Below are 11731 nucleotides of genomic sequence, written 5' to 3' on the forward strand. Positions count from 1 at the left end.
TAGAAGAGGCCTTACGTTACGTTTTAGTACTATTTGAACATCTGATAGAACAACTAGAAGTTATATATAGAAAAGTTATATAAATTAAATTATTTGGCATTTGTTAAATGCTATCAAAAGTACGGCCTTTTTTCGTTAAGGAGTTTAAATTGTTGAAATCGTCTTGTAAGGCGATGCGTTATCGCTCGTCCTTGACACAGAGACGCTGCGTGCACAACGCGCCTCATTGTCGTTGCAACCTTGCGGAAATGATGGACGCATGTACCTATGAGCTCAGCGATAATACGTCTCGTCCGGCGCTGCTGTCCTCCTCGTACAGGACTCGGTGTGCCGTGTGCCTTACGTACAGGGCAGGGGTGACTCCTACTCCGACTCCTCGGTAAGACTCGGGAGTCGGGACTCTCTTCTCGTTGTCTCGAAATGAAGAATTATCCAATTCGTCGCCAGTAAGAGAACCGTGGGCGACGTGGCTCGACTCTCGCCGGCCGGAAACCTAATTCCCGGATGCGGCCGCGGGGATCTCACCGGAAGCTCGATAAACGAGCATATCCGCCACCGTCGCCCGCGCCGCAAAATTTGGCACCGCTCGCGCTCGCGGGCCGCTTCCGGCCTCCGCTCCCCCCCACGTCCCCCGTGGCTCGTCCCGCGCCCGCGACCCTCGCCCCGCGCTCGCCCTCGCAAATAGCGGCCGACCGCTTCGTGTACGCGGTTCATTCAGTATGGCCGCCTTCCATTCATAAAAAGGCGAGGCGCGAGCGGCGGGGCGCGCGGCGGGGGCGCCCGCTCCTCCGGCCCGCGCCCGCCCGACGCCAGTGCGGAATGTGCCAGCAGACGGAACGGTCGTTTCGTTGGAGCGCAGCGCCGACGCTCCCGGTTTTCCATTAAAATGTGTATAAGAATAAGTGCAGTGAATCCGCACGAGTTCGGAACGGTCACGAGAATCGCCGCCGTCGAGATCAGGAGTAGAAATCAACGAAGAACTTCACCGAGGAAGTGAGTAGCGGCCATATTGCAGTGATAACCGCGCGGCGGGCGGACGAGAATCGAGGCCGGTGCGTGGGCCGCTCCCCGCCCGCGCCAGGTGCCGCGCGCCGTGCTGGCCGCAGTGTAGTGAGCCCGGGCTCCAGTGTGTCCCCTGTGCCCTGTGCCCTGTGCTCCGTGCCCCGTGCCCTGTGCTCTGTGCAGCGAGTGTGTGCCGTCCAGGACGTGACGAGTGACCCGGGCGGCGGCCGGCGACCACCGTCACACGTGTGCGGGTCGGCCGTCGCCGCTGCCATCGCATTTTCGCGTTGAAGCGGAAATCGTCTCTATTAGCTAGCTAGGAATGCTTTTTTATAGTAACGATTCAAATACCATTAAAATGATATAATGAAGGCGACTATGCTTCAAAAACGAGAATAATGAGCGATCGTCAATCCTGTTTTCGAACCTTAAATTAAAATTATCTGTTCTACTCATCTGGAATTTTAAGAATCAAAACGGTCAGTTAGATTATTCCGTTTAAAATCGTAAAATATATTTCGATACGAACGTCGTACTCGATTATTATAGCAACAGTAAAACGAATTTCGACTACGTTTGATAACTGGACGCAGATAAGAAAGAATTGAAACGAATTGTAAACAATACACATCGCATATCTTTTAGCAAAGCTAACGACGCTAGTCGCACTTAGACAACATATTATTACTTAGAGAATTGAAGAAGTAAATAAATCTTATTAAGCCAAATTATCCTTCTATATAAAATTGACATTAAAAGTTAGCCATATTCGAGCTATTTCGGAATACGTACAATGTGTCATATGTAAAAATAATATACTCAAGAAATATTCTTTAAATTAATATTCATACAATGTACCATTAACGGCCATATTAATGTTTTTTCATCTGAATACTAATTTTTCTTACTGATAACGTATATAATAACTATTAAACATATCTTTTAACGCAATATAAATAACCTGTCACTTTAAAAGCTGAATGATAGTTGTTTTCATATTATTCATATTATGCCACCACGGGCGTAGTGTCCTAAAATTCTTACCACAGATATATAGAAACAAAATAAACAATTGCGAATGTAACCAAAATTAAAAGAATATTTAGGTTGTTATATTTCTTTTATAAATCTTAAACAGTATGTGCTACAGTGTCAAATTAAATCTTAATTAACTTTATATTTGTATTTTTTATATATGTTATCGCATCATCTATTAATGAAATCAAATATGTTATTTAACGCTCAGCACGTAATCCACGGCCATGTTGTTTTTTATATATTTTTTTTTATTAAGCCAAAATTAAATATAAGAATAACGATTTATCAGTGTAAAGACGACACTATTATCTGAGATAGGCGGACACTTATGGAAGCCAGATGCCTGTCATAGTTTACAAAATATGCAAATAATTTTAAATGAATAATTTTACCGCTGTTATTTTAATCGTCTAACTGATAATAATCTATTTTCTATGTGTACATTAGTAGTCGAAAGATGTCAACGGAATTATTTATGCTAGTTTACCATAAATAAAGTTTAACGGGATCTTTAAATATGCAATCAATTAACGACTAAAGTAATTATCGACGGAGTACTCTGAATATGGTTAGTGAAGCTATCTCTGATTTATAGTAAAGACACTATTTCATTGGCTTAATTTACAATTTTTGTTAATAAATTATTAACTTTTAGCTTAACAGTTTATTAAGTTAACATTTTAAAAAGCTTCTCACAGAAATAAACAAATTAATTAATTAAATAAACTAGCTGATTATTAAGGAATAGAAATTTAGAGTTTACGTAAATATTATTATTAATAATATTTACGTAACAGAAGACTTTTATTGTATTGAAATCCAAATATTAATAATAAGAAATTAAATAAAGTTTGAACTTTGCTCATATTTCATTAGATTACTGTTGTTTTTTTAACAAACTTATGAATAATTTAATGCTATAGTTACTTAATAATAAATAGAATACACGCTAGGTAATAAATTAATATTAAAGTCAATTTCGAATTAAAAAGCATTATAATTTCAAATGGCCGTGCTCGTAAAGCCGAGATGCGAGATCGATTGAGGATAGTAATACCGGTAATAATCTTCTAATAAGTCTTAACAAGAAGTGTTTATAAAAACTAAATAGATATTTAAATGTATCCAGTAGCAACAATTTATATAAGTTAATGTAATGAAACAAAATCTACCAATAAACATAACGGTACTCTCGTGGAGATTATACGTACTCGTAGCGTGTGATATAATACGTGTGAAACTTGCTTTTGTATAGAATATTTATTGTTGTTATTCGTTTTGCTTTGTTTAATTCAAGCACTTGCTTTTTTATCAGCTTCACGCTGTATCCTGCAGACAGCAGGGTAAGCAGGGGGAACCTAGTGTTAAGACACTCCGTTCCCCATTTTCTGTCGATTTCTGAAGGCTTTGAGTGTTGAGTGGCAGAACTTTGCGTCGACACCAGAGCGAAGAAATGGAAATATAAACGTAAATAAATATTTCACTTTCTCGAGTGGGAATTGAACCCACAACCGTCGTGTTACAGTCGCACCTTATGCCGCTGCGTCATGACGGTCTTCAAATACTTGCTTGATTACATAAAATATTATTACGTTTTTATTATTATATATTAGGTAAATATTAGTATTCAACACGCAATGCCTCGAAAAATTCCGCGGAGAGTAGGGAACGGAGTGTGTTAACACTAGGTCCCTATGCTGTGTTCGAGATACAGCGTGAACAGAGATTTAGTACTGTGAATTCCATACCTATGCAATGCTAACAAAGCTGTAAAGATGCTCAGTTGCTATCTATATGAATATTAATGAAAGATAAAACTTTTTTGAAGTAGGTATACAAGATAATAAAACTTAACGTACTCGTATTATCAAATATACTCGTTAAGTTTTTAACGTACGCGGAAGGCTATTTTAAACTGTAACTTTATGAAATAATTTATATCTTATGTGCTTAAACACGTTACACTTGAAAATGATGGTATAAATTGTATTTGCTACATTGTTTATGTTTGCAAATGTATGATACATTAAAATTTTAAAATATTTTCTTGTAGTTGATTTTGGATACGATAGGATGAAATAATTTAGGGTTTAGTGTTCTTAAAGGTTTATGATATTTATGAAACTCAGCGACTGGAATATTCGGCTAACACAATACGGGCGGGATGAAGTTACACGTATCATGAGATGAAGCGTCATGTCACTAAACCTGAAAATAAACAATCGGCACACATATGACATACGCACATGTTCGCACGCACTGCACACATGTGCGCTCGTACTCGCCACCCGGCCGGAGTACACAACCAAAAAATGTTACTATACGTGTTATTTGCACACACGCTTGTCTTATTAATTACTCTGTAGAGTTAGTTAGTAATTACATTTTAGTCTTATACTTTTCAATTTTGATTATATAGAAAATAATAGAAACGAATGCATAAATAAAATCAAAGTTGAATCGGCACATTGCGATGGTAATCATAAATATAATGTTTAGGATTGTTTGGAATGTGCTATTCTTATATACATGTGTTGTTTATAAGCACAAAATATTAAATGATGTGATATTTTTTCCGCAGGTGGGGACGATGAGGGAACAGGAAGGCGACGGCCCAGAGAGCCGTTAGCCGGACTCGATGGACGAGTATGGCGGGCCGGCGGCGCCGCCCCGGCCGCCCAAGCCGGCGGCGCGCGTGCACCGCGCGGGCTCGGGCGCCCGCCCGCCCGCCGTGTCGCTGCTGCGCCCGCGCCCCGAGGCCGAGCGCGAGCGCAACGCCTACGTGGAGGCGCCGCGCCGCGCGCCGCCCGCGCACCGCCACGCGCCGCTCAAGCCGGTGACGGCGCAGCCCGGCGCCGACAAGCGCCGGCCCGCGGCTGCGCCCGCCGGCGCTGACTCGATCGTGTGCGCGGCGTGCGGGCGCTGCCGCTGCGCGCAGTGCGCGCGCCCTCGCCCGCTGCCGTCGCGCTGGTTGTGCGGCTCGTGCCTGTGCAGCGCGGAGGCGTGCGTGGACTACGCGTCGTGCATGTGCTGCGCCAAGGCGCTGTTCTACCACTGCGGGGGCGGCGAGGAGGAGGCGGGCTCGCCGTGTGCGTGCGGGCCGCGGCTGGCGTGCGTGGCGGCGCTAGCGGTGCCGCTGCCGTGCCTGTGGCTGTACTGGCCGCTGCGAGCGTGCGCGGCGGCGGGCGCGGCCGCGTACGCGCGCTGCGGCCGCGCGGGCTGCCGCTGCCGGCCGGCGGGGCCGCCGGGGCCGCTCTCCAGTATTATCTAGTCGCCCGCGTTGTACAAATATTTATTGGCGGAGTCGTGGACTCGTGGTGCAGTGTGAGGCGCGCGGGGCCGCGGACGAGAGCCCCGCGCGCGGAGTGTTCGTTTCCTGTAAATATAGTCGTATAGTGTGAATGTACGTGAACGTGTCGCCCGAACGCCGAAAGTCTCAAATTTTTCTTGAGACCGTAACGTGTCATAAGAAAACGCTAAAATTAGTATTTTGGATTCCACACAAATCCAGAGAAGATTAAGAATGAGATATAAAACATACTTATTAAGATGTAGATAATTTACCATTTATTTATTAACTGAATTTGTATTTATTTGTAAATAAAACGACAACATTATATTATAAATACGAATGTTTACTACAATTTTTGTTTTCTTTTTTGTTAAACTTACCTTGTTTTTTACAAAACGTGCCCTTTTAACACTATTTGGAATGATTGTTATTTAAGACTATCTTTGTAAAAATTAGTGTGTACAGTACTATTACAAGAGTAATTATAAAATTGAGCTTTCATTAAAAGTGTAAAGATAGTCAAAACTATGTAAAATATTGTATAATGTAAAATATATAAGGCTTATTAACTAGTGACGTCCAAAACCTAAAAGATGTTTCCTATATGAAAATCAATAATAAAAATATATAATTGAATTACAAACATAATTCTTTTTATGTGTTTACTTAAATTAGATATTTACATGACGCCACCTCCCGATGCAGGGATAGGCACAGGATAGTTAGCGAAGGCGAAGTCACGTAATGAAATATTTAACTGAAGTATAAATAGAGATTCGTTTATGAGTCGACAGGAAGTGCGGCGCGCCGCTTCCTCCTGTCTCACTCTTCCTTCCTTCGAACCATGTTTATTACGTTCCTGGAATGCAATTCGAAAATATACATTCATATTACTGTACTTTACTGTTATTGACAATTTGAGAACTAAATGATACCCATTACTACACCTCTTAAAACTTGCATATTAAAAATATTTATGAATGATACAAACTTTAATAATTTAACGTTTAACGTCACATTCTTATAAAATTACTTCATTGTAATAATATTGCAAAAACAATATATAAATTACTTCGTTGTTTCTCAGTGGCACGATGCTACTTAGTTTATTAGCGTATTCTTTATGGATACGCACGGCAAGTAGCGACTATTCACTACACTTACTTGAGAACGTACTTAGCCGGATCGTTTAAATTGGAACAGCAGATGTCGACAAGCCGCCGACAGCATTTGATGGGCGGATGGGCTCTGGCATGGGATAAAAGGAAACTCGCTATATTAGGACATTAAGACGAGTAGTAAACAAAAAAAACGTACCATATGCCAGAAATAGAACACCAATATGTGTTGAACTGTCTCTATTCTTTATTTTTTGTAATACTATATCGTATTTTGCATTTTACTAGAATTTGTTTGCTAAATAAAGTCTTACTGTAGCGACGGAGAGTGCGTGAGATGTGTCACGCTAAACCCTACATTGTGGTCGGTAGTCGGTAGTCGGTACCACGAAATCGCTTTCGATATATTTAGGATGTGGCGTAGAGCGCGACACTCGTATAGGATGCCTATTTATTTGCAGCGTGCGTAAGCGCACCACATCGAGAATTTTAATGTTAGTTATTTGCAAGTGTACAGGATCCTCTACTCGGAGTTCGGACACAAATGTGCCTAGCTGATGTATTACAATAGATAAACCTGTTTGCTTCGACTGAATTCATGTTTTACATTAAGAAAAAATAATATAACGTATAAAATATGTGGCCCCGCAGATCTTTTGACCTGTGCCTCATGGAAGATGGATTATTTGAGTCATTGTGAGGCTGATTCGTGATTTGTGAGAGTCGAGGCGGTGGGGGTGTTCGTAAACACGTTATTTCACTGTCAAATCTTGCTATTTATCGATCGCATTCCTTGACCTCTGCCCCAAGATGAGATGCAGTGGCACTGTGATTGTTCGATTCTCCGTGTATAATGCCTCATTGCAAGAACAACCACAGATAACTAACTGTCTTTTTACTTTTTATACAGTACTTACGTAATATATTATCTGTCAGACGAATAGTTGTTATAAAATATGCGGTAACATGGGGAATACTCGTGTTATTTAACCGTAATCGATAAGTATCTACGTATACACAATAGAATTTGTAAATATTTATTTACTCAGCTTATATTAATCTTATAAAATTTCTGTATATTTAAAGGGATTAAAATTAGTATTATAATATTAAACAGTAGGTACATCGTTATACGAATACAGTAAAAAGTTTATTTGATAGCTACTTAAAGTTCAAGACATGTGATATTTTGATAAATATATATTCTATTAATAAAGTGGATATTATCATCTGACGCCTCACGTCACGTAGTCAGCGGGTCTGCGAAATAATCTAGACACTAACGAAAATATTGAAGTATATTTTTTTTATTTTCTTTCAGTTTTAAGTTTTTTTTTTTGTAAAACTTAAAACTAATACAGATAATGATTATAAGTTTTTTATTTTACAATATTTTTTACATATACACAAACAACAGTTTTTTACATTTTGCAACGACGTGGCTTCCTATTAGATTTTTAGAAATTAACAATATCCAAGAAAATAGTAGATCAAGGAGCAGTTTTAGCAGTAGCTGGTGCCCATCATCTGCAGTACACTCGCAGGCGATAAGGCGGGTCATCGCACAGGAAGCGGCTCTTCAAACGGGCTCCCGATGCGGTGATAACGGGTTGAGCAACCGCCGCGCCTGCACTCATTCCGTTGCTAACCTATCTCAAGACCGAAATTAAACAATTAGACAGCTTGCCGAAACATGCGTAATCTATTACTCTGTTAGTTGGTCTTAATAGGCACAATGGAGACGGAGTAACGCGAATTCGAAACACCTGCTAGAGTCAAATAGAGTTCAATTATAATTTTACTCTATAACAATTATTCTTAATATTTGACCGTAAAGAATTAGTTAAGAAATGTGGTTAATTGACATTAAGATGAGTACGTAGATGTTGAATAACCTTGAGACCTCTAAGAAATGTCTTCAGATTAAACTTGAGGTGTCAGTTTTACGACTGCTGATTAAGTAAATTGATGAGGCATAAATGGAAACATCATTGGAGATAAGAAATTTGCCACTGTAAATGATTCATGCTTGCGGTTTTGTCAACACAATTCCAAGTGGTTTCTCTGGCTTCGAGCAAGAGCTGGTGTGTCTGTGGAGTTGGGTCAGTTTATTGGTTCCCCGCTTAAGATTCCTGACGTCAAGCGGGCACATAAACAGTGTCCGCTCAACGAAACCATAAATCGATTCATTCATACGACGTTTCGCTTCATCAATCAATCGTCTATAAATAAAAGATGAAAACGCGGCACGGGTGAGGCGGCTTCCACTTGGAATTCTGACGTCAGTTACAATGGATAGAGTTTTTTTTATTCTGCTTTAAATATATTTTCTAAAGAAAAATTACATTATATAGAATTCATAAATAAGAAACAAGTTTCTTGCGTACGGACGGCAAGTGCAACTTGAATATATCCAGTAGTCTTTTTTGTTCTTTCGTAGTACCTACCGATAAATCTAGCTCGATATCCTGGCAAGCTGAATACGAACAACTAAGTTGAAATTAAATTTATCGAATAAGGGTTCTACACATAAAATTGAAAACTAAAATAAATTAAAAATTATCATTAGTTATTATACAGAAAACATCCCTATAATCTCAAGTAATTAATAAACGTAGAGTACTATTTAAACAATAGCAATTTAAAACGACTAATATCTGCTTCTTTGCTGTTACAAGTTTTAAATTCTTGAATATAAGATGAAGATAGACGTGCCGCATAGCACATCCTCCCGATTGTAACCTTCACCTCAACGAAGTGAGTAAAATGAAGTCATTTATAAAACGTATGTATTACATAACAAAAAACTAGATATTTATATATATTTCTATATAAATATTAGGTCAATTGAAACATGGTCTCAAAAGTAATAATATTAAAATATGAAGGATTTCTTTTTTTGCATACAGTAGCTATAATAAACAATACTGATAACATTCATACAACCCAGACAGCTTTACGTTTGACACCATTAGCTTTAGAGATATTTGTGTCAATCTGGCTGTAGAAAAGTTTATCTAAGCTGCGTATCTATACAGATTGGCAGTAGCGAACTACGGTCATTGGTCGTGAGGCGGGAGATAAAAATATGTCCTCATTGTCGGCCTACGCGACGTCGTAGGTGTGCGTCCTCAACTCCTTCCCATTCATGTTTGCTTGTGTTGCTCTCAGCTAATCTATACTAATATAGTAAATAAGAAAAATTGAATGCTATAGTGGTCAGTATTTGAGTGGGGACGTTGGTCGTGGGTTGGATTCCTACTCGGAGGATAATAAGAGTTACAAAATATTTTCATTTGCTTGGTCTTTTAAGATGAATGAGCATTGAGAAGAGAGTATTTAGTTGAGTAAAGAATTTTGAAATTAACAAAAAAACAAAAAAAAATTCAAGCATTGTTCTAACTTGTATATAGAGTATATTGATGGAGAGTAAGTTTAATGATATAATCTATCATCTCTATCTCTATTTACCAATTTCTGCCTATTAGCATTGCACGATGAGAACAGAAAAATCTAAATCCGCATTTTTTCCAAAAAGACCAAGTAAAAGAAATTTATATATAATAGATTAGAGACTTCAAACGCGACAGTCGTTGCTTCGATTCGAATCGAATTATTTTCAATCATTATTTCTCTCTAACAAGACAATGCGCGTAATTTCTCAAAAATTATGGGGAATCCACATTTCATCCATCCATTTAAATAATACAAACAAGAAAACACGATTCAATATAAATCCTGCTGTAGAATCTAAATCCAAACTTATTATAAATATGTCGCATGGAAATAAGAAGGCAACAGCGAACGTGTTAAGTAAATAACTTACGACCATAAGAAACTTAAAGCTCTACTTGAACATGTCTAGATATAGAAGATTTTATAAAGATGGGTGAACCTTTTTAGGTATCTAAGATACCTGGACGATACCTTAAGAGTTTGCACTACTTTTTAGTAGTCTAAATTTACGGCGTTTTAAATTAATTTAATTCATATTTGAGAATTAAATGTTTAATCTCTTTTGAAGTAATTAACTTCTAAGTCTTCGAGTCTGGTAGGAGTCCGGAGGAGTACTCACTTAATAAATAAAATGTACTATTCATTATTTACTTCAAATAGTGTTTAATTAAACCTAAATAACAGCATAAAGTTTATATTTGTCATTATAATAAACGGCTTGCCCGCTTCTATTTGAAGTTGGTTCGAGTAGGTACTAGGTGCGTGGGCTGGTGTTCCGCGTATGCGAGCTTGCGGGAAAACCTACTATAGCGATTAGCGACTTATAATTATTTTACGGTAAGCAACGTCACTGATGTGAAATTCCACTTTAAAGAATATTTATTTATATTTAAAATACAGATATTACCTTGTTAGGGCTTAATTTACTTTATATTAGATTTTATGACGCACTCTATAGCGTTTAGTGATTATATCACTAATCAAAACCTACCTTACACACAAGTATATTTTATTTTATTTATTGCATAAATTTGTATGGAAAAGCATCTAATCATTCAAAACATCTTTTCAAAGATTTTTTTAGCGGAAAACACATACGGGAACCTAGTGTTAAGGCACTCCATTCCCCAATCAAACAATTCCCCATTGAAACTTATAAAAAAATAATAATATAAAATGAATATTTATTTATGTAAGTAGACATAATACAGTAAGCCCAAGTTCATATTATGTACTTAACTACTTAACATCATTATGTTCCCGCCAAAGCAGTCATACTTAATGTAGGGAAAACAATCGACCATTGTCTCTGATAGACGGGGTTCCATTTACATGCAGGTAGACTGGTAGAGGCTACAAAGAAAAATACGAAGTTGAAACGAAAATAATTTTATGATATTCTATTAAGGCGTTCGTGGCGCAGTGGCACAAAAGTGCGACTGTAATTCGATTGGTTGTGGGTTTGATGCCCAGTCGGGAAAATGAAATATTTATTTAAATGTATAGTTTCATTTCTTCCCTCTCTCCACCACGCAATGCCTTCAAAATTCAGCAGAAAATGGGGAACGGAGTGTCTAAACACTAGTTTCCCTCTGCCTACTCTGCTGTGTGCAGGATACAACGTGAATCAGATTTAATTTAAATTTAATTTTAATATTCTATTAAGTGTAAGTTGCATATTAACCACATTTGTGGGATTGTGTGCAGTGTTGTGTTACGGTGTCGTGTGGCGCGACAGGAAGAGCTCATATTGCGGTACCGATAGCCAATGGTAACAGAAATCAACTTTTAACATGTTCATATTTATATTTCTATTTTGTATTTT

At 38.5% G+C, this 11731-nt stretch overlaps 1 protein-coding gene across 4 annotated transcripts in view; it reads left to right on the top strand.

Annotated features, from left to right (window-relative positions):
- Positions 1-5684, top strand: part of sty (sprouty signaling antagonist) — a 32631-nt gene extending 26947 nt beyond the window's left edge. For 2 of the 4 annotated variants that reach the window (XM_085200986.1, XM_085200985.1), the window contains exon 3: positions 4622-5684. In XM_085200986.1, coding sequence (XP_085057112.1) covers positions 4679-5311 — 633 coding nt within the window. In that variant the 5' untranslated portion in view covers positions 4622-4678 and the 3' untranslated portion in view covers positions 5312-5684. The other 2 variants (XM_085200983.1, XM_085200987.1) reach the window with 2 other exon arrangements.
- The last annotated feature ends 6047 nt before the right edge of the window (positions 5685-11731 follow it).

This window comes from Heliconius melpomene, chromosome 17, assembly GCF_056956725.1.
Source record: "Heliconius melpomene rosina isolate 202511_hmr_F chromosome 17, ASM5695672v1, whole genome shotgun sequence".
NCBI classification, from domain to species: Eukaryota; Metazoa; Arthropoda; class Insecta; order Lepidoptera; family Nymphalidae; genus Heliconius; species Heliconius melpomene.